A 24,180-nucleotide genomic window follows, 5' to 3' on the forward strand; every position below is an offset into this window, starting at 1 on the left:
GCAAAATAGTTTTTAAGGCTAATTTGGTAACATAGGTCTCTGCCTAACATGAAGCCCCTCAATCAAATTCGGTCAAATATTGTTTTTTCTTTCAAAGGTAACTCGCGCACTAAGAATTGCTCTTGTGTCGCGGGGATTTTTAAAAACGAAGAATCAACGCACACAAAGTCCAACCAGACTCGAAACAACTATTTGTGGATCGCACAAATAATTGTCGCGTCTGGGAATCGAACCCACAACCTCCCGAGGCAATGGTGGCGAGGCGAGCACGGTCATATTATATACTTACTTAGCACCAGACGACACGAACACATACGGAGCAGTGATAGCCTAGTGGTTGAAGTTGCGTCTCTCTCGCAAATGGTCCAGGGTACGTAACCGAGGCAACACACCAATGACTTTTCCAAGTTATGTGTGTATTAGAAATTACTATCACTTGTTCCGACGGTGAAAGAAAACATCGTTATGCAACGTTGCATGCCTGCAAGTCCTTTAGAACTTCTTAAAGGTATGCAGTCCCCAACCCACACTTAGCCAGTGAGGTTGACTAAAAGCTTAACCCCCTTTCTCATTCCAGGAGGAGACCGTTGCCCAGCAGTAGGACGTAAATGGGTTCAATTTAATTTAATACTTAATTACAAAATATAGGTATAATTCTAATATTTGTAAGAGAAAGAGAGTGTGTGAGAGGGTAGTGTATGTAAGGGTTAATAAATAAAATGCTTGGTATTTTTTCCAACGGCAGGATTTATTGTAGACTTTTATAATGGTCCCTTGATGCAAAAAGACGTCGGAATATTACCTTAAAATTATAATTTACATGAATTCCGTGTTAAATGTTAACATTAGACCGAGGTGTAGACACAAACTGATCGCATCGATAGTTCTTTGGTGTACAGATTTTACGAGAATTATTGTTTTACAGACAAACCCCAGAGTAACATAATGTTATTTAATATATACTTTACATAATAATATCACTATTTTTATACCTAGCAATACCAGACCACGTTCGGAATTGTTTTTAAGTGCACTTAGTTCCGTAAGATTTTTAATTAAACAATAATTAATATTGCCTACGCCTAAGACCATTAGATGGCAATCATGTTGAGTATAATTATTATAAAACGTGTAAAACTACAAATTCAACACACGCCCCTCCGTCACGGATAATATTGTTATTACATATTATACCATTTATTTTATTAGTTATATTTCACCCTTTGCCCGAGAACAGTTTGCCACCGACACATGCTGAACAGAACACATTAACGTTATTGCTCACGAAAGTAAATAATTCTGTAAATTTCCAACTACATTATTATGTTAAATCAAATTAAGTATATAGCCTAATTATTAATTTATATGTTTCTTGTGTTCTATCCACCACGTGCCACAGTTATAGTTAACATAATATCAACATTATATTTGGAAACAATTTTCATGCAAATCTCTTGTTAGAAAAATGTTCGAGATACAAAAACCTATACATAAATAAAAAAACTGGGTTAATAAAATACATTTGAGAATTTACATTAGTTTACAGTAAAGTTATATCAATATTAAAGCGTTTGAATGTTGTATAAATAATTTGAGAAAAATAAAGTGTATAAAGAAAAATATATCTTTCATAATCTCAAAGTTTGAAAAGCAGATCAATAGAGATTCAGTTTTGTACATTCACTTGGAGCCGCTAAAATACTATAACTCACACCGGACTACCTTACAATTTGATATGCTAGTTTTGAAAAAACATACTTATAAAATTGATTTCAACGACTATAAAAATGTCAACAACTTTTTTTTTAATTTTTGTGACATATGCGTCATCATATAACTGCCAAATATTGAGCAAAAATTTTGTGTAGTTGCAATACCAATAGGTTTGATAGAATTATTATTATTTTATATATAAATGTTGTATACAAAAAGCATGTAAAACACCAATGAGCAATATTAATACGTATTTAGTATAATTGACTAACTGCCGGTGTTTTTAAGTACCCTACAGAGTGCGCACTGACGGTCGGTACCTAACGCTACATCACTACACACCACACAGGACGGACCCACGTACTTACGGAACTGTAAGGCACATATAGGTACATGACGCAAACTCTAACATGTGATGCTGAATAAAATATACTTATAGAACAAATTTATATAACACATGTACTCGTTTAGAATATATTCTATATCATATACATTTTACTAATTGCACTTTATTTAGAAACTAAAATATAATCTAAATTTTGTATAATAAATGATACATTTAAAGAAAAATATAATATAATATTTAATTTGGAACAAGAGTTATATGTATTTTTGTATATAAAAATATTATAATCTGTGTGTATAATATAACAATAATAGTATTTTGTTCTATAAGTTATTTTAGTTGCTGCGTAGCGTTTGGAAGATAAATTCGTATAAAATAATGCGAAGACGAGGACGACGGGTGAACCCGGTCGGTAAATGAGTTAATAAATATTCACAGAGCGGAACTGTGAGATGTATTAACTAATATAACACTTATTAAATAAATAGAAGACAATAAACAGCCATATTTTCAAAATGCAATTCTGATGCTTGATAACAGTATTTCAGCTTAGAACAGTCTTGGTTTCTGTCTTACTAATAAACTCCGAGTAAGCTGTTGTACGGTGTTTTGTCTTTTTCACTCATATACAGTTACAAATTCGATTGAGTGTGACAATACGCTGTATAACTAATCAGAGCTTACACGATGTTTATTAGTAAGACAGTAGATAATTTACAGAATCCTTGAAGTTATGGAATGTCTGAATCTTTGCCACTGAATCGTAACTTAGCACAAGCTACACGGCTTAGTATCGGAGAACCCATCTGATAGATAAATTTATAGCAAAAGTGTCAAAATTCCTTCTGATAACTTAAACGATACTTATTCAGGAGTGGTATAACCAAGACTTAGAAAACACCTCAATAAGACATGGTTCTTAGTGCCTACAAAACTGTTCAGAGCTAAAATACTGTTATATTCTAGTAGAAACACACATGGAAGTATTTTGTAAACCTACATAATTGTGTAATGTTCGGAAGTTACTAAACATTTCACTTTTCACGACCGTGTTATGTTCAAAGTGGACATTTTAACAAAATAAAAGACTTTAGCAAACTCTTGTTTTTAAAGTAATAGGGTGTTCATCACCACTTAGCAAAAAAGTGTTGATTAACTTAAAATAAAGCTGTTAGTATGATAAATACGGTTAAATATCCACTGGGTTACGTTAAACAACACATAATGCAAGTGATGAAATCATCCAATAGTTTCTGTTTGAAAGCATACAAAACATCTATGAGTAAACTATTTCTCTGTGCCAAATTACAAAAAAATATAATTCAATTGTTTTTGGTTGTAGCAACATCTTTATCTTACAAACTTTCGCATTTTTAATATGATGAAATTGGGAAACAGAAAACGATGCCATATTTCAATCACTCAATATCTATAATATTACAAATGCTAGTCTGTCAGTCACGCTATCAATACTAAACTATTTATCCGATATTTATTTCATTTGGTAAAGACATATGTAGTTTGAAGATTACACAAAACCCTTAATTTTTATAAAAGTTTAGCATATTCCTGTATCTTGTTAAAATATACACTCGTTTATCCACATGTGTTTGTATCATCTTACTACAGATTTACAGTGGGAAGGCCGTGATATGGAGGTATATTATTAATTATTAATTAGTATTAAAGTAACGCTACGCAGCATTCGGTCACGTGGTGTGTTTATATAATATTAATAGTTTACATGTGTATGGTCGCGGCCGTGTAGCGAGCCTCGCCGCGCCGCCAGTTCCACTGCGACGGCCGGTACTGTTGACAAATAGGTAGTGTTAGATGTCTTATAATCACAGAAATAGGTATTAAAAGATATTTACACCTTGAGATGGTTTGTGTTCACAGAATAAGTAACACAAGAGGAAAGGCCATGTCATACAATTTCATGGAAGATGGCTGTCACCAAACATTTAACGAACACTGAAGGACTAGTACTCAACTCTTTGAATAAATAATGAGTTTGTAACTGAGATTTAGTTATATAAAAGATAATAATTTACTATTAATGGTAAAAGCCACTGCGTGTGTTCAGTTGTCAACATGTAGCGTCACATAAGTTTACTATAAAATTTGGTAATAGTAATAATTACACTCAAAAAGTCAGTTAGCCCGTGACCAGAGTTAATGTAATTCGATCGAAACGTCGGGTAAACAAAATAGATATGTGTACAAGGCACTGAGTTGAAAATCGTTAAACACTAAAAAGTACATATTGTTTATATATTAGACTAGCTTTTAGTACATTTGTAATAGTATATAAATTGTATTACCTTAATAAGGATCTGTCCACTGCGCGTGTGCGGGTTCTTGAACGCGTACAGGATCCAGGCGGCCGCGCAGCACACGAGGCTGACGGCGAGGAAGGCGCCCACCACGCCGCCGATAGTGGAGCGAGCCTCCACCGGCGGCGCCGGCATCGCGCTCTCACCCACACGGGGCGCTGGCTTCTCTTCCGCTGCTGAAATAATGCATAAGTAATGAGTTAATATGCTGTTATATCATGCCAGGTTATTGAAACAGTTAATTGTGTATGGTCATCAAATATTTAGCCTTTCTTCCAACGATGTTGGAATCGGCTTCCAGTCTCACCGGATACAGCTGGATACCAGTATTTTTAACCCCCGACGCAAAAAGAGGGGCGTCATAAGTTTGATGTGTCTGTCTGTCAGTCTGTCTGTGTGTGTGTGTTTATTTGTCTGTGGCATCATAACTCCTAAACGGATTTAGTGATTTCAGTTTAGTTTTTTTTGTATTAAAGGTTATTTATGTGCGAGTGTTCTTAGACATGTTTGATCAAAATCAGTTGAGCCGTTAAACAGTTGTAAGGGGTGAAAGTGAGGGGAGGAGAGGAAATTTAGTCGGATTAATATAGGTACATACCAGTTTGTACGACGGTGTCGTGCGGCGACGCGCTCTGCGTGTCAGTGGTGTAGGCAGTGTTGCCGGCGGCCGGCACCTCGCCCGCCTCGGACTTGGTCGCCGCGCACATCGTCGCGTTCACTATCGTTGTCTTCTCACATTCTGCAATGTAAATAAACGTTTGTTTATATTTATTTGATAGTATTATTTAGTTCGTGGTATGACTTTTTGTTTGGTTTAAATCAGGTGTTTTGCTTATATCAATCTAGTTATTCTTCCATTTATGTTGGAGTCGGCTTCCAGTCTCACTGGATGTAGTTGAATATCAGTATTTTACATGGAGTGATTGTTTTTCGGACCTCCACAACTTAGTTACTTGGGTTTTAATATGATATTTTTCGGTAAGATTGGATTTTAGATTTTCAAGCTTTTGATTACTGTTATGGACTGTTAAAAATCTTTGAAAATGACAGCTGGGTTCATAATTTGCTTTTGAAATATGGAGGAATTCGATATGTATTAGACGGTCACCCATCCATAGAACAACCTCGGTAAGTGTAGCTTAACTGTAGAGATCTATTAAAATTTCTTTTGGGAATTGTTTTTTATTGGTGAAAAGTAATAATTATGAAATTTTCGTTTTGAAATTGAAAATTAGTTGTATTTATAGATTAATTAGGCAAATGAAGTAAGAAAAATATGTTTAAGTACAATGTATAATTAAAATATTTAGGTTCTAGTTATTTATTTTTGTTTATAATGAGCAGATGAACAAAGGTAATATATATTCAAGTGAGGATATTTTTTGGGAATAGGAAATTTGTGTTACAAAGATAAGGAAAAGATTGTGGTTGTTTTATAGAAATAATTAGAATTGTTTTGAGAGATAATAATAAATTAAATAGAAGGTGATTTAGTCGTTGTAGTTTTTTTATGTATCTATTATATCTTTTGGACTATCAAGGCTAAGTGGTATTAAGGTATTTAGTTGTTACTATTGACCGCCGCCTCTCCATGACGCCGCACGCCGAAAACGTGGTCGCACAGGTCCGCGCGGCCCGCGCCATACTTCGTCCAGTGCTCTCCTCACACCTCCCCACGAGAGTGAAGCTGGGTGTGTATAAGACCTACATACGCACCCGGCTCACCTACGCAGCACCTGCGTGGTATGCCCTCACGTACGAGAAGAGCCGGCGAGCTTTGCGCGTGCAACAATCGCTTGCGCTGCGCACCATCGCCGGCGCCCCAAGGTACGTGAGGAATACCACCATCCAACGCGATCTCCGCGTCGAGAGCCTGGACGACTTCGTGCGCCGCCTCGCCGTATAATTAGTGTCAAAGTTGTCCCAAAAAGCGTTTAACGTGACTTAACGACTGTTATCTTAGTAGATAACAACCAAGACCAACTTTTAACATGCCCTCCGAAGCACGAAGACAGTTGCTTAACCCACAAATCGTTTACCGACCAGTGAGCGCAACTGGCTATAAGCGCCTATGTTCCAATTATATTTATTTTTGTGTAAAGTTATTATATAATAATAGTACTCACTTCTAAGCAACCAATCTTGCTTGTTTCTGTCAGTACCACTGGAACATTTCTGGATTTGTGGACACCATGTACACTGAAATTTTATAAAATGTATTAAAATCCTTAAAAATGTAAAATACAAAATTTATAACATTTTAACTACCTATATAAAAAAACAACAAATTAAAATATTTACATCATTATAATAAATAAACTAAGTATAAAAATTATATTATGTATCCAAAACACTAAACACATTTTTTTTAAACTTAACCAACCACATTACATTATTATATACCCTCCTCTTGAATCATTCTCTATTAAAAAACACATCTTAATTATATGCATAATTTATAAAATAATATACTTACATAAAAACAGTCAGAATTATACTATACTAATGGACCACCCCAACTCTAAATAAATAAATATTATTGGACAACTCACACACGGTCATTTGATTCCAAACTAAGCAGAGCTTGTACTATGGTAACCAAATAACTGATAAACATACTTATATACTTCTAAATACATACTTATATAGATAAATTAACAACCAGGCTCAGAACAAATACTCATGCTCATCACACAAAGATTTGTCCCGGGTAGGATTCGAACCCACCACACGCGGCGCTACGGTTGTTGCGGCGAGGTGACCGCTTAAACCACTGCGCCAAACGTGCAGATTAAACTAAACTCTAGCCAAATCTAATACGTATTTATCTCATTAATTCCATTTTTATCCCACCAATCTCATTCAAATATTATCCCATTAATTACAAGCATAATAAAAAAAAAATATCCAATTTGATTTAGCCCAAACGTTTCCATTCTAGTGATATAGACTAGACTACGTAACTAACAAACTTCGATCAGCCTAATAGTCGATTTAATAATTTTGGAAATATATTGTTATCCATACTAATATTATAAATGCGAAAGTAACTCTGTCTGTCTGTCTACTACTACTCAATCACGCCTAAACTACTGAACCAGTTTGCATGAAATTTGGTTTGGAGATACTCTGATACCCGATAAAGGACATAGGCTATATATCATCACGCTATGACCAAAAGGAGCAGAGTACCAGTAAAAAATGTTACAAAAACGGGGAAAAATTTCACCCATTCTCTCTTATTGGACGCAAGCGAAGTTGCGCGGGTCAGCTAGTAATCAATGTATTTCCAAATATACAAATTAGTTCACCGAATTAAAAATAATGAGGTAACAAACAAAAATACAATAAAATTGAGAACCTCCTCCTTTTTCGAAGTCAGTTAAAAAAATACTCATATTTATATCTAATGGAATAGAACAACTTACATTGAATCCAGTGTTATGATTGAGACAGCTATCACAAGTGTCATACTGCAAGCAGGTGGGCAGGGCGACGATGCGCATCAACGTGTTGTTGGTGATCATGTGGTTCTTGAACGTCACCCGGTTGTACTCGTAGATCGTCTTGCGGCGGACGTCTGCAAATGGAAGAATAACATAAAACAGATACAATGCTGATACGGTTATTGGTACTTGAGCTAAAGTTGTAAATATTAAACCATGTGCAAGTTGGACTCGCGCACTAAAGGTTTCGTGTCATTATTTATATTCACGTTTATACACCTCTTAAGTTTTTTTTCTGTTATTATAGCGGCAACAGAAATACATCATCTGTGATCTAATAGAGATAAGCGCCCCTTTAGACAGGCATAGTAAAATAAACTCCGAAACGCAGTGACAACAGTACGCACGTCGCGTTGCCGCAGCGTCTGAGCATGCCTTCATCAAACGTATACATCTTCACACTAACGTTGGACAAACACTTGTGTAAAAGGCTTCTATACAAATAATACTACGTTCGAAGAATGAAACCGCTTAGCCCATACATTACTAAGGATTACTTTCACCTACATCGGTCTAGCAAACGAATAAACATAATATTATATGTAACAATACTCAGCAACGCTAACGTTTACAGCAGAAGTGGCTTTAAATATACCACCGACAATACACTTGATCAAAGTATGCGTAGGAAAAAAGCAAGCCTAACCACTAGATAGTCAAAACATTACTTACAGAAGACAATCTTATCAGTAAGGTAAGCGTCGCTGATGCCCACTTTGACGGGGTGCTCCTTGTCGTTGATCTCCTGCACGTCTATGGGAATGTTCTTGTAGGCGAACGTGATGTCACCGTTCTTGTACAGAGTCACCGCGAACGTGAACTTCTTGGATGTATCTTCCTGCAGCGTCACGTTCTCCCAGAATGCTGTGAATTTCTCGCCTGAAAACGTTTAGAGCAAAAAGATTTTAGTATGAAAAATATAGGACTACTATAGGATAGGCGCCACTTTGTTACAGCTCTTTTTTGTTTTTCTGACGCATTGATAGTGTATATTACGGGTTCTAGTTCAAATACCGGATCTAGACAACAATACACTCTATATCTATTATCCAATCATTGAAATTCTTATTGATTGCAATTAAAGTTTCTCTTTACCAACAACAACATTGTGTTGCGTTTTTTCATTCATAATGTTGTTGCCCACCGTCGATTGAAGATTTTTGGTCCGTCTGATAGAGAGAAATATACCTTAAGGAAGCAAGTCTATATACAAAATTCGATACGAACACTTTCTTCAACAAGTTTTCTTGCTAGAACTACAGCTACTGTTAGTATAAAATACAATTACCATCATCATATAGCTTGATAACACTGTCGTTGGTGAGCGTGGTGTCGAAGTTGGCCATCAGCGGCGCGATGTACTGCGTCGCGGCGAGCCAGTTGTGCACGTGCTCGCCCGTGTAGATGAACCCGCCCGTCGCCACCGTCACGTTGCGGATGTCGTGCCCGTAGAACGGGAAGTCGAATGACAGCTGGATTGACTGCAAATATACAAAAAATAAGCTTTTAGTGTTTATCGTAAGTAATTTTATTAAAAACATCAAGTTATACTTGAAGTTGTAGATAAGAAATACATGTGCGTTTCGCGATTTATAATTTTATTCCCATGTAGTAGGACGGCGAGACTATTGCCATTTACCTATGGGGCACGCTATCAAAATCGGGGAATGAGCAAGGCCTTATAGCACTTTGCCCGAGCCGTGCATCGAATTCGAGTATACGTGATCAGCAGAAAAAACAATATTATTTAAAGGGTATGTAATATGTTGTGCTTCAATGGATAGGTTAAACTTTTAAATTCAACAATAGTCTGATAGAAGGTATAATTTAATGTTAACTTAACTTCGTATTGCGTCTAACGTCGTATAGCGTTCAATCTAGCATCAAAGTTGCCTGAAGGCATGACATGGCTTAATGATTGACATCTTACGGGGCTTCTTAAAGTTCCGCCAAAAGTATCTATCATTAACTGCTTTGTCTTTAGTAAGTTAAAAGCCGTGGGTATGAAAACATATTATACTTAGGGCCGAAAACGTAATATTCTACATCAAAAGAAACAGCCAAAATATAAAGGTTGCAGTAAAAATGACATTTATTTGCTTTTCAACGGATTTACTGATAGTTTTATGAAAAAAACAGATAAGCTTTTACCACACAAAATGTAAGGTAAAAGTTAATGGCTTTAGCAGTTACTTTAGATGTGTACGAAGTAACTACTCGTTAGTTAGTGTGAATTACCGTGGCTCTTCTATGCGAGTTGCTGAGCACAGCGTGCACGGACGCCTTGTTGATGGAGATGTTGGCCCAGTGCTCGTTGAACACGTCCAGGTTGCCGATGAACGAGCTGTTGTAGAACCCGTGTGTGGTCTGAAATATATGGCATATTACATGAATTTAATACATTGCAGATCTTTAACTAGTTGGTCTCGTAGACTCACAATTGTGTTAAACATAAGTTTCGCCTCGTGTTGTGAAGCACAAATGTGGATATTTTTTTAGGTACCTATAGGAAATACTTTCGCTAGCCTGGACGTTAAATTGACATGACCACCATATAAGAGGATATCAAATCAGAAGAAGTCTTAATCGATAGCCAGTATTTTCTTGCACAAAACGGAGCGAAAGGAGCTCTATAACAGCGTAGTCTATTTTATACATCTACTATTTTCAACCCTGCATTAAAACAAAAAAATACTGGAAGATGATGCCTCTGGTATTCAGTCTACTTTATACCAGCTATATACTCAAATATGGGTAAATGGGTAGGTACATATCCTATGCTGTAAACGAATATCGTCTACAGTTGCAAAATAATTTCAAGCGTAAGCATTGTTTCTACGCTAAGCATCCTAAGCCTTTTTACTTAAGCCGTAGTAAATACGCAAGTTAAGTATAGTGAAGTAGTTCTTTTACTTACCACGTTCAAATTCGTCATGTTATGCTCCGCCGCGATCCTCTCGACGGTCTCGAACACGGCTGAAATTAAATGTCGTCATTGTTAATTAATGTTTCATCACAGAAGAAACTGCTATACAGTTTACTCATTGGAAGTTGAGAAATATGAAATCGGTTATAATAATGAGTCAGAGCATATCTCATTTTAAGTCTTTAGCACAAAAAAAACTTGGTACATTTTCATATAACATTGAGAACATTGGATAGAATAAATAATTTACTCGTTTTGTAGTTGGGTGAGACACCAGAATAAAGAAAAAAGGAGAACAAGGAATTCAGAACGTTACTTGGTTAATATTTGATATTATTATCAAAATCTGTTTAGAACCTTAGATACGAATAATTGTGAAGGTACAACATTTTACAGATGGTATCACCTGCCCGATAGAGTGAATCACTGAATTACTTTACTTTCTTAATAAAATTAAGAATAAATAAATATCTCGGGATCAATTGCACGCGGTCATCTGATATCTAACAAAGTCATGTTTGCTTTATGGTGACCAGAAAAATTGTGGATAATTTAACATCGAAACTCTCGAATTTGTACTCTTTATTAGTAAACAAAGTAAATTACGCACGACAGTTGTTGTAACAGGGTAATAACGTTAACCACTGCCCCAAAAGTGCCGACATGGCGATTATTTAAACAGCACATATGTATGTATTTCCTTTCCCATACATTTATCTATTAAATATATAATAGTATAGCAATTTTGTGATAAATAGAATATCTATACATCAGTATGAGGTGGTTTTCATGAGTAGCACAATAGTGGTCGGTCAAACAATCGTTTTGTTTGCGATACCGTTACTAATCCCTTGATCGACCGCGGCCGACGGTGAAAGTGTCAGATTTCACTTTTTATTGACACTCTCCAGTTTTGATTGCTACTGTATTGGGCTACATTAGGATAGTTTTAAAATAAACAAGGTCGGAATCAAGTGGACTTTTTAAAGATGTTTTTGCAAAAGGCAGATCACTGATTTTCAATAAGAGTTGTTAGGCGCTCATAACCAGTTGTGCTCATTGGTCGGTAAACGATCTGTGGGTTAATTAAGCAAACCATTGGAGCGGTCATTCTATAGATGGGTGACCGCATAGTGGTATTTGAACTGAGCGTCACCGTGCTTCAGAGGGCGCGTAAATAGTCGGTTGTTGTCTATTAGGATAACAGTCGTAAAGCCATGCCAAAGGCCTCTCCGGCGGCTTGAACAACTTCGACAGGTTGACCACTAACCATACGATAGATAGATAGAATAAGAGGTGTTGGTTAGTCTTAGAGGGTGAGGGAAAAGTTTCAATTCGCGAACCCTGCCTACTAGCAAGGATATTGAGAAAAAGCAATCTATATGTAACCAACATTATCATTTTGAAACAAGGAGACGCCGTAAAAACCCGTGGCCGATTTTTTTATGTAGGTTCTTTTCAGTTACAAGTAGGTTGGAAATGGGTGTGCCTTCACCAAAAGTCGATAAATTAGAACGTTCGATTATGACTAAAAGCCTTTTCATCTCATTTCGCAGAACATGAACGGATGCAGTCAAATAGAGGATGACTCACAAGTGTACGACCATTTCATGTTTAGGATCTGCTCTTAAAGTTAAATGGTTATCTGTCATAAAAAAATAGTTATTGAATGATGGTATTGCTATTAAATAAGCTTTTCATTCTACTTTTTTCTAACCCATTACTCTCCCACTGCGAGGCAACGGTCTCCTCCTAAACGAGGGAAGGTTTAGGCCCTGAGTCCACCACGCTTGTCAAAGTATGCCGTCAAGAAATAGATTTCTTCAAGTTCATTTAGTCAAGGTTTTAAAACGATGTTTTCCTTCAATTTAGGAAAACAAAAACAGGTTTTTTTATTATCGACATTAGTATTAAAAGTATGAAGAGAGCCTCAATGAAAATTTCAACTAGTAAATACACTGACTCCTCAGAAGGTGTAAGTCAATACGTACCATCATCAGGCAGCAGAGGCTCGCTGGCTTTGCCCATGACGTTGACGTGCAGTTGGCCGGTACCGTTCACCCCCAGCAACGGGATCTGCGTCACCGCCACGTCACTGGCTTGCGTCACATCTGAAATCAGTCGAGGAACTTCGTTAATAATTTGTTTCAATCAAAATTAATAATTGATTCGCTCAAATTTAGTATACAAATGATATTTACTCTTTTAGTCCGCATATTTTAACATAACATATTGATAGCCACGATTTAGGCTGCGCCTAGTGAGGTTGTCATAGTTGTAAGTAAAATTTTGTAATACTGGACTAAATGTTTTTTTTTCGACGACCGTTGGCATAATAATAACATAATGTTATACATATTTTTCTTGGTTTGTTTAATAAACTCATAGGCTAAAATATTTTCTGACATTTTAATATTATGATGTAGTGAAAGAATAATTTGTATTACTTTTAGATTTCATTTCTTTGCAGTTAAAGAATATCGCAATTTTGAAGATTGCAGCCTAATGAAATATTTAAATTAAGAAGAGAATCTCATATTGAGAGACCTATATTTGTAGGAACAGTAATGATTAAAATATTCCACCTTTACACGTTTGTTTAATTTCATTACTTTTGAATAAGTATCGGATAACTTAACAGGCACACACATATTATAATTACATGTATTAATATTTACCTGCCACTTTATCTATCAGATAAGTTTTCAAAGACTTATCATATAGGTTGTTTGTAATGTATTATTATTTATTCGTCAGCGTCATTATCGCAATATCAAGGATCTTAAGTTAATCGACACGACTTTTATATTTATAGATCAACTAGCGGACCCGACACACGTTGTCCTGTCTACACGTTACTAATAAATTAAAAATTAATTAAAAAAATATTGTCCAGCGGACAAAATTGTGAATCTAAACCATTCTGAGATCCCCTTGAACACACACAAAAAATTTCATCAAAATCGGTTAAGTCGTTTAAGAGTAGTTCAGTGACATACACACTTACAGAAGAATTATATGTATATAAAGATTCGTCAACAATTCGAATATCTCATCAACTATCTTATTCTTAAGTTTGCTTAGCAGTGAGAGTCTCGTGAAAATCTGTTCAGTAGTTTTACATGTTAGTTAAACAAATAGAATATGTATTTAGGTATACATTAAGAAGTACATAGTTTATTTACTTTGTTTTCGTCTATTATTGTTGTTTACACCTTGCTGATGTAGTTACTAAGTTTCAATGTGACTTTCAAATATTTTTGTATTATACAAAAACTGTTTTGAAAGATAATAAAGTCACTTAAAGACGATTAAATGATAAAACCAAAAAAGATATTATTTGTATAAACACATACGTTTTAATAAGATTTTGTGACCAGTGACTAATGGTTAGAAATAAGTAAGGAAATGTTTTACAAATCAGATTAACTAATCACAACACGTCCTTATTCTATCAATATCATTGGTATTAAAAACTAGTAGGATTTTTTTTCCATTTGAATCACAAAAGTAAAAGATTGAGAGCCAGTTAGTTTATACGAGTTTATGTCGTATTATATATTTTATCGGGTGATACAATAAATAACTATGATAATTATAATTTTAATTTTAGTGGTACGTTATTGATGAATGCAGCTATTATTAGAATGGAATAAAAAATAATTATTATGTTTTTTTTTTAAACAGGAAATGGACTGATTAGACAAATATATATTTAAATATGGGGAAGGGGTGATTCTATTCTATCTATACCAGTGGCGAAGGGTCATTTTTTAGAAAAGGTAAGCCGGAGCTATTAGTCATTGTCTAGGTATAGTAGGTACCTACATATTATGTACATCGTAAGAATGTCGACGTAAAATTAGCGTATTACTGCATAATAACAATATGAGAGTATTATCTACATTCGACTACAGTCTCTTATTTCTCTCTCTACAGTCTAATGATACATAGGTACTTACCATGCTTTCTAATCATGCTTGTTTTGTATTTAGTTAGTCTGACTTCAGAAGTAACACGTAGGTAACACAACAGCACATATTTTGATAACGTATTTCGAATCATTGATGATTGTCTCGCACTGGTTGTTTAATAACATATTATACTAGCAATTTATAAGGTATTTATCAACAATAAAATACCAAATCATTACGGAAAAACGCAGAACACTTTTTTAGAAATGAGTTTAACCTATAAATCTGACAAAATGAATATGTACTCCAATGGATACATGCAAAACAATTACTGTTTAATACACTGATACATTCACAGTTATGCACAAACACGTTTACTAAGGAATAATGTTGTAATAAACACAAATATTCTAATTTGTTATAGAGCGCGCGAAAAATGTAAACAGTAAACAAACATAACCTAATGTCAAACTGGTGAAGAAATAAGAATGTTCGACTCATTCTTATGCAGGATGCTTAGCTTATATTTCGCCATCTCGCTCTTGCACGCGGCTCGCGCCGCGACAGAAACATGCGTACGATCATGTGTCCGCCGCGGCGCGAGCGCTGTAGCGCGAGGCAACCCGCTCTTCCTCCGGCTTGCTCGCCACTATGCAGCGCGGTGCGAAGCGCGATCCAAAAGGTCATAAGCGACATCGCCGCCATAGTTTTTATTGTACGCGATTCCCGATCAGCGCCTACGGTTTATTTCATTATTATTGCTTCACGTTGCGTTTTTAGCGGAGCGTAATTTTTGAAGGGTAGGTGTTTTCGTACTGTTTCGATTAGATTAATGATTCTAGTTAAAGATTTCGGTTTAAATATTGGTGATTATTGATTAATTGTGCATTATTTAGCAATAGTAAACAATTAATTTAACACTAATATTAAGTCTGTCCAGAAAGGGAAGCCGGTAGGAATCGAGTTGTATGGAGCCTTCGCCACTGATCTATACTAATATAATAAAGCTGAAGAGTTTGTTTGTTTGTTTGAACGCGCTAATCTCAGGAACTACTGGTCCGATTTGAAAAATTCGTTCAGTGTAAGATAGTCCATTTATCGAGGAAGGCTATAGGCTATATATCATCACGCTACGACCAATAGGAGCAGAGTAGCACTAAAAAATGTTACAAAAACATGGAAAGCTTTGACCTATTCTCTCCTAAGTGACGCAAGCGAAGTTGCGCGGGTCAGCTAGTGTAGAATAAGATAGTTCCCTGGTCTGTATATTCCTTTCATATTACGTAAGCAGTACATTTATACCATAAACATTATCTCATGCCACCCTCATTGTTTCATTCCATCAGTTCCATGTGAAAGAGTTATTGTTTATGATACTATTCAATGGAATGTCTGTCTGTGTCGCGTTTTCTCCGAAATGTTCACATAAGTTGCTTATTAGTTGTTATTACACAAAGGTTATTGTGTCATGATTATCATGCTCCAACGACATTTTGATTGTTTGTCATTAAGTTTTTTTACTTACATGAAGAATTATTTATTTTTTGGTTTTTGAAGGTAACTTTTACGTGAAATGATTTTCAAGGGAAAAATAATACTTTTACAGAGCTAAAAAAATGTGCCATGGAGGAAAACTACTTTAAATATTGAAGATTTCTTACTTTAATTTAAAAAATATAAAGTAACTGCTTGTAAAGTTTTTGTATATATTAAGGCTATAAGATAGCTGTGTGCCAAATTAAATTTAAAATCTTTAAAGAGTAGAGAGACTGGCTCGAAAGATTAACAAACAAACATACTTACATCTTTATTTTCGAATTTATAAATAATATTTGCAAATGCTTACAGTGGCGATTTGAAGATTGTAAATGTATTTCGACAATAGCAATATTTTTCTACAACATGACACGATCTATTTTTCCAAGTGATATTAAACGTTAAACGCTCGCTATTTAATAGTAACGAGTACTTAAACAATAACAAAAAAAACGCAATACTGTTTGTCAAATAAACATTATACAAAAAGTATATAGGTAACTAAGCATTATAATGTGTTTACTGTTGTTGTGATACATAAAAACCAAAAACCAACTACTTTCCATTGTATTCTATTAGTTGAGCGTTATTCACGTGATAACACAATAATTGATATTGCACCGATAAAAAAATCTATATTTTCAATCGTATTCTCTGTCTCAAGGTCAGATTGCTGACTGGATACGATAAATATTTAATAAACAAATTATGTGAACTAAAAAAGTTTTTGTTGTTATTTTGTGATTTATTTATATGGCTTATGAAGTAAAGGAGGGGTGCCTTCATAAATTAATTATTATTATAAAAATACTCATTTAGACTTCACGCAATCCCTAATTCCATATTCAGATTTTTAGGATGTGAAAAACGTTTTGTTATTTATACAATAACTATATTTATTAATCTAGCTAGCTTTCATAAGCTAAGGTGTATATATTGTTCTACCCCTTAAGCAGTCGCTATTAAAATAGACAATACACACATAACGCTACAAACAAGGGAACAAAAATATTGGCTCAAATGACATAAAAACGACAAACCAATAAGATTTAAGATTTCAACTGCGTTTTAAACCAAATTTTGGCTTTGTTATCAAAAAAGTAACTCTATTAAAAACAAAAAGACACTAATTCCATTTAACCTTTGCAAGGCAGTAATTATTATAAGGGTTTTCCCGGACGGGCAGTGATTGGGTATTTTGTATGAGTCATACGCATTCTATAGTCGCCAAAAGTCTGGCTTGCACGTTAGATGGCAAAAGGAATACAGGTAGTTTGTTATAAATAAAATGACTCATTATACACCTGACCATACACAATACTTTAAGGAAATATGCATCTGTCGATTTTATACAGAGCGGTAACTATTCGTGGAATCGGTGAGGATGTTTGAGGTGTTCACTGTCAATAGGGATGATGACTAATTTTGTTTATTTAGTCCATCTAGTAGATTGTGAAAAACAATTTCGCTTAAGGATCTAATATTTACATACTAGAGTAGCACAATACACTGTCAAATTTACTGGACGAGTATTCAAGTTCCCTGAAGTCTAGACAGGAAACGTCATCACTTATGACTTTTAAACTACGTTTTATTAAGAGAAGCCAGGAGATAAACGCAATAAAATATCTACCATCCAATGGCGGAGACATTATCTAGACGCCAGGTAAAGCTTAATCTGGGAAAATAATACTTTGGTTAGTATGTATGTGCATTTATGAAGTAAACAAGTAACCTTTATAACAAAGATATTTTCAAATTATGAGTATTATTCTGAATGAATGTAATTGCAGTCTTGAATGGGCGAAGTCACGAAGTAACTATTATTAAATTGCAATCTGTGAGGCAGTTATCATTTATTTAATTGAGGGTAGTGTACACAGTCATCAAAGAGCTTAACAAGACCGAGATGAGTCGCGTCAGATGGATTTTGATTGCACATAATAATATCAAAACATTTGAGATGACTTTAAGACATCATGTCGGCGCGTGATAAATAATATCATTTTGAATCCATATTGATAAATGGAGTGCTAACCGTGGGCTAATTCTAAAATAACAAATGAATATTATACTGGTTAACGATAGCGCCTTGACGAATGTTCCCGCAAAAAAAAATACTTACTATACTTGTGTTTCATAGGACTTGATAGTGATAGAGACTTAATGCAATGTATACTTAATATAAGTTGGTGGATTATAGTTTGTTGGAAATTTGGAATGAAAAGTTACTAGGAAAGAAAGCAAACGATGGATTTTTCTTTTGCACTCAATCATAGAATACCTAATAATTATACAAGATACAAAAGGCAAAAGGACTGAAACAATTCACATCGCATCAGCAAGAGTTTAAGAGTTAAACTGATCATGCGTGACGTAACAGTTGCATGTATTTTTTTATGCACAACGTGATCATTCAAGATTACTATTAAAATATAATCAGAAATAAATTAAGCATATGAAATTGCTTTGTGTTTATGTAAACGATCTAGTTAAGGGGGTTAAGGTGAAATTGAAGCAGTTCAAACTATTCGGTGTATTAAGATTTATATTGTTAGTACATGAATGCACAGCAGCCGCCCGCGATTTTGTCTGCATGAAATTTAGTTGTCTGTTTTCATAAGATTATTGCAAGTCAACTCTTACAGATATAGCGTGATGTCATATAACCTATATCATTTCTAAATAGATAGATTATTTAGTATCAAATTATTTTTTTAAATTCGAACCAGCACGCATTGAACTCATATTTTCCTGAGATTCGCGTGTTTAAACGAACTCTTCAGCTTTATATAAAATATTTCTTCTGTTTTCTTATATGTATACATTAGCAATAGCATAGATATCAACTATAGATTGAAAGACGTTATAATCAAACAAGTTAGCATGTGATTTAATTACAATGATGTTCATAAGAATAGGGCCATGTAAGTGTAACAAAGGTTTTCTCAGAACATTGCGTTCTAAGTATACATATTACAAGATAAATATTACACAACACGCGATCTCTGACGAACAATTCTTTGAACACATGATAACACGGACTTTTTTAGACTAGTTATCTGGGGGCACGGCAGTGCCCCCGCAAGTCGAGTAAAAAAAAAGCGGCACGGCCGTAACATCCTTTTCTCGAAGCAATTCGGGCTATTTTTGACCCCCCATAATTTCGTTGTGGATAAAACAAGAAGCCTGGGTTTTCAGCAAATAATCAGTCATTGTATAAACACGGTATATTTAAAATTTCAGTCAATTCGAACCAGTAGTTTAAGAATGACAACTTGTTAAAATTTTGAATTTTGTCACTCACTGATTCACTGACTCACTGACTCACCGATCATCAAAAGTCTAAGGTACTTCTAGCAGACTTAGAAGCTTAAAATTTTGAATACAAATAGGGTTTAGTGTCTTAATCATGGGAAAAATTCAATATTTTCTAATTTCGGTCCAGTTTTCTAAATACACCAACTGCAACAATAACTTTGTAATCCCATATAAATGTATAAGATTACAGGGTTACATTTGCAGTTAATGAATTATTATTACTGTAGAAAATAAAATAAAAATAAATAGGTGTAAATAGGTACCTACTATATGAGGCATAACGGGAGGGGATATAGGGTGGGTAAGGGTGTTTAGCCCATGAAACTGAACAACATTCCATAGGAAAATATCTTGAATTATGAAAAAAAAACGTCTTTCCATACAAATTGGACTTATGTTCGCTCTACAAAAAGAAGTGAGATGCCATCAAAAACATTCTGTAAAAAACCTCAAGTCTCGCCGTAAAAAGTTGTGAGATCTATATAATACCAAGTCGATTAATCTATTTAGTCTCTACTTAAAGGACCTTCTGTCTTAAGTTATTACGTATGTTATTATCACCAATTTTTAAAAAAATACCTTTAAAACAAATAGATCGACTTGGTCATCGCAAGAAAACACAAATTCGCCATTAACATTTCAGGAGCATTAACTTCTGGTCGTGCTGTGTAGTGTGATACATACTAATAATCAAATCATGCGATGGCCAGGTCGGTCTATTTGTTTTAGAGGTATTTTTTTAAAAATTGGCATGATAATAACATACGTAATAACTTAAGACAGAAGGTCCTTTAAGTAGAGACTAAATAGATTAATCGACTTGGTATTATATAGATCTCACAACTTTTTACGGCGAGACTTGAGGTTTTTACAGAATGTTTTTGATGGCATTGTTATATCCTGTAAATGATATAAATTCTAGTACAATGAGACATGTCTTGCATTTGTCACGTTTTAAAAATGTTTAGGGATTAATTAGCTTAAAAGAAAGAGCTCGGTTTATTACCTTTTCTGTTTTACTTAGGATAATATAAACAAATGTTTGGAACATGTAATGAAATAAGCCTTTTCGAGCTAATAAAGTAAAATGTATAATAAATAAATTGATTTCTGATAATTGTTTCAAATGTTTGTTAGGACAAAATACATAGTGGGTGAGGCCACGTAAGGTAATTTTCTTTGTATAATTTCTGGAGTATTATTACAAAGCTGCAATAATCCAGGAATGTATTGCCCAACAATAACATCCTACTAAAATTACAAGAAACTTGCAAAACGTGCCACACGGAATACGAGCCGATCAGGATTCAATATCGCTGGCTGTCAAATAATTTCTTCAAGTAACTTGTGATTCGGTTGAGTACGCGCTATAATTGTAATTGTTCCGCAAACATCCGTTGGGGTAATTCAATAGCCGATAGTAGGGCAAGCCGGATATGTTAATAAAGCCCTTTTCGGTTCGGATCGGTACGCAGCGTACGCATAATTAGTAGGAACAATAACTAATGCAATGCCGTGTTAACAATATGACAATTGTATTGTTACTATTCGGACACTATTGGTTGAAACCTCGCGTTAGAAACCAACTAGCTTTTAGATCGCGACTTTGTCCATATAAAGAGATTTTCTAGAGTACATTTGAACTATCTTAAGTGTTAGCAAATCCAGATCTTAAACTATCTGTGATTAATTAAAATGCATTCGTTTTTGCGTCAAACAATAACAAACTTACCCAGATAGCTTTTTGCATTTATAATATAAGTTAGATAAATCTGCGTGGCTGTTAATCATGAAATCACGCATGTAAAGTTTATTTACGTGATGATTTTCAAGGACCAAACATGATAATTAACCTTTTAAATGCGATGCTACAGTAATATTACATTAGATGATTACTTCTATTTTAGTTTAAATTCATCATTTTAGTCAAATAATGCCTACAATTCTATAATACGTCATTATATTAGCCTAGCCTTTCTTCCAACTATGTTAGAGTCATTTTCCAGTCTCCCAGGATGCATAGATACCAGTATTTTACATGGAGCGCCTATCGGACTTCTACAACACACTTACCTGGGTTATAACACGATACCCTTTGGTAAGACTGATTTTCACACCTTCAAGCTTTAGTCAGAAGCGAACTGTTTACGGCTGTCAAATATCTTTGAAAAAAAACAGCCAAGACCCGCAATTTAACGTGCCTTTCGAAACATAGAAGAACTCGATATGTATAAGACGGTCACCCATACACAGAGCAACCTCGGAAAGCGTAACTTTACTAGAGATCGATCCGCGCGGCACTTGTTTTAAGACGCGTTTACATGTAGGTTAAAGCTAACCTAATTAAAGTCTTAAAGACCTGGACACGAATGGCACGGATGAGTAATTAAAGATAAAGATACGTGTGAGATGTGCGTGATTATGATGAGGTCAAACAATTAGGTGCTCGCAATTGATTGAAGTTGTGGTCTTATCTCAGACAATAAGGGTCCAAGCTAGTCTATTTCTACATCTATAGTACTATTATAAACAGTACTATTATTAGACATAAACATGTATTTTGACGGCCTCTGTGGTGCAGTGGTTAAGGTGGTCGCCACGCTACTACTAGCGGAGGTTGTTCGGATCCCACACGGAACAGTTATTTGCGCGATCCACAAATAGTTGCTTCGGGTCTGGTTGTACTTTGTGTCTGTTGTTTGTATGTTCATGAAAGTCTCAGCAACACAAAAGCAATTCTAAGTGCGGGAATCGTCTTTTTAAAAATAAATCTATATCATAATAACAATGGTTGTTACATACAACACCAGTTACCCATTTTGGAAGTCGTAAATTCAAAAATAACTGTCCAATACGTAACTAGCCGTTAGTGTATAATAGTATCACGGTGCATATAACTCTATTACCAAAGGTCGTAATTACGGGACACCATAGTGACATGAATACCTACAATATTTCCCGCATCGTGATTTATGCATGAATTGCCTAGATATTATGTGTTTTGTAAACAAGATAATGGAGTATTTTGTCATAGATACATATTAATTTTACTAGTACTGCTCTATGAGTTATTTTTGGGCAAAAACACAATATAGTTAACTTTCGTATATACATAAAATCACGCTTTCTTCCCATAGGGGAAGCAGAGACCAGAGAAAGCCACTTGGTACGACCCTTACAAACTTCTTTTGTCTTATTCACATCCATATAATATCTTGTCATACAGGATCACCGGTTACGAGTTCTACGCACCAGACTTTTTTGCCAGACATCACCGATATTATTTGTATAATAAACTTTTCTAGATTTAAACGAAAGCCGTAATTAAACGCTGGGTCTCGATCATGAGAGTGTGGTAGAATAAGTAGGTACGACCTCTAACATTATAGATCTATATAGAAAGTTGAGTAGGTATCAATTTATATAATAGCTACATAACAATAAAAACATTTGCTAGATAGACTTTGGCGCACAGTGCAGGGTATTTTAATAAGTGGAGTCATGTAATTAAATAGTTTAGGTCAAATTGACGTGTATGCAACCTACAGTATTAAAGCACTTACTTGCTAATATGTACCATTTTATGACCAGCCATTGTTTCATAAAACTAAGAGTAGATATGCCATAATCACTATATACTTCTGCACATAGAATCACAACGACTAGCTTTATTCCTCGGAATCAATCAAGGTCGTAACCTAGGCCAAAGTGTTAGACACTAGACTTCGCTTTATGACCAAGGTGTGGCCGCCAAGACCTTTTGTGTGGCGCCTAACGTATACCTCTAATATAAAACTTCTTCTTAAATTTTGCACTAGCATGGCCCAAAGAGAGGGTTAATACCTTCTTAACGTCATATAATTGTCTTAAAACTTGATCTTATGTCATTACTAAGTTCTGTATTATTTATGTTTTTTATGTGTAACAAAAATAAATTGTTTAAATAGTATTATCTTGATGGCATACAAAGTCTAAAAACGCTCTTTGTATTCCAATGGAGACTCTTATCAACTGCACGTTTGGCGCAGTGGTTTAAGCGGTCACCTCGCCGCTACAACCGTCGCCGCGTGTGGTGGGTTCGAATCCCACTCGGGAAAAATCTTTGTGTGATGAGCACGAGTATTTGTTCTGAGCCTGGATGTTAATGTATCTATATAACTATGAAGTATATAATTATGTTTATCAGTTATTTGGTTACCACAGTACAAGCTCTGCTTAGTTTGGAATCAAATGACCGTGTGTGAGTTGTCCCAAAATATTTATTTATTTATCTAGCAATGGGATAATATTGGGTACACTCTATTTATGTTCTTATTACTGGGCCTGCAGTATCTTAGTAAATATATTCTTTAAAGTAAAAAGACAACCATTGTTCTTACCTGAGCCTCGTTATACTTATTTATAAATAACCTAAGATACAACACTTTACCAACAGTGGAAAAATCATGACTTCTTATTAGTCATTTCCGGCATGGTTCAGTCACAGGTAGAATCATCCTCGTGCCCTACAAGGTACGTATAGCGTGATCAAAACAGATCAGCGTGTGCGCATGTGCGCGTGAGCGGCATTCTGAACACGCTT

The 24,180-nt window shown here is 35.0% G+C and overlaps 1 protein-coding gene across 1 annotated transcript in view; it reads right to left on the bottom strand.

Moving 5' to 3' along the window:
• Nucleotides 1-727: 727 nt before the first annotated feature.
• l(1)G0289 (plexin domain containing lethal (1) G0289) overlaps nucleotides 728-24,180 on the bottom strand; it is a 59,289-nt gene continuing 35,836 nt past the window's right edge. The window contains exons 3-12 of the mRNA XM_076134330.1: nucleotides 12,819-12,938; nucleotides 10,819-10,877; nucleotides 10,140-10,268; nucleotides 9,190-9,382; nucleotides 8,574-8,780; nucleotides 7,824-7,975; nucleotides 6,522-6,594; nucleotides 4,994-5,134; nucleotides 4,384-4,571; nucleotides 728-3,868 (exon numbers count right to left, since the gene is read on the bottom strand). Of these exons, the coding sequence (XP_075990445.1) occupies nucleotides 3,800-3,868; nucleotides 4,384-4,571; nucleotides 4,994-5,134; nucleotides 6,522-6,594; nucleotides 7,824-7,975; nucleotides 8,574-8,780; nucleotides 9,190-9,382; nucleotides 10,140-10,268; nucleotides 10,819-10,877; nucleotides 12,819-12,938 (1,331 nt within the window). The 3' untranslated portion in view covers nucleotides 728-3,799. The remainder of the gene's footprint in view (nucleotides 3,869-4,383; nucleotides 4,572-4,993; nucleotides 5,135-6,521; nucleotides 6,595-7,823; nucleotides 7,976-8,573; nucleotides 8,781-9,189; nucleotides 9,383-10,139; nucleotides 10,269-10,818; nucleotides 10,878-12,818; nucleotides 12,939-24,180) is intronic.

Source organism: Anticarsia gemmatalis, chromosome Z, assembly GCF_050436995.1.
Source record: "Anticarsia gemmatalis isolate Benzon Research Colony breed Stoneville strain chromosome Z, ilAntGemm2 primary, whole genome shotgun sequence".
Taxonomy (NCBI): Eukaryota; Metazoa; Arthropoda; class Insecta; order Lepidoptera; family Erebidae; genus Anticarsia; species Anticarsia gemmatalis.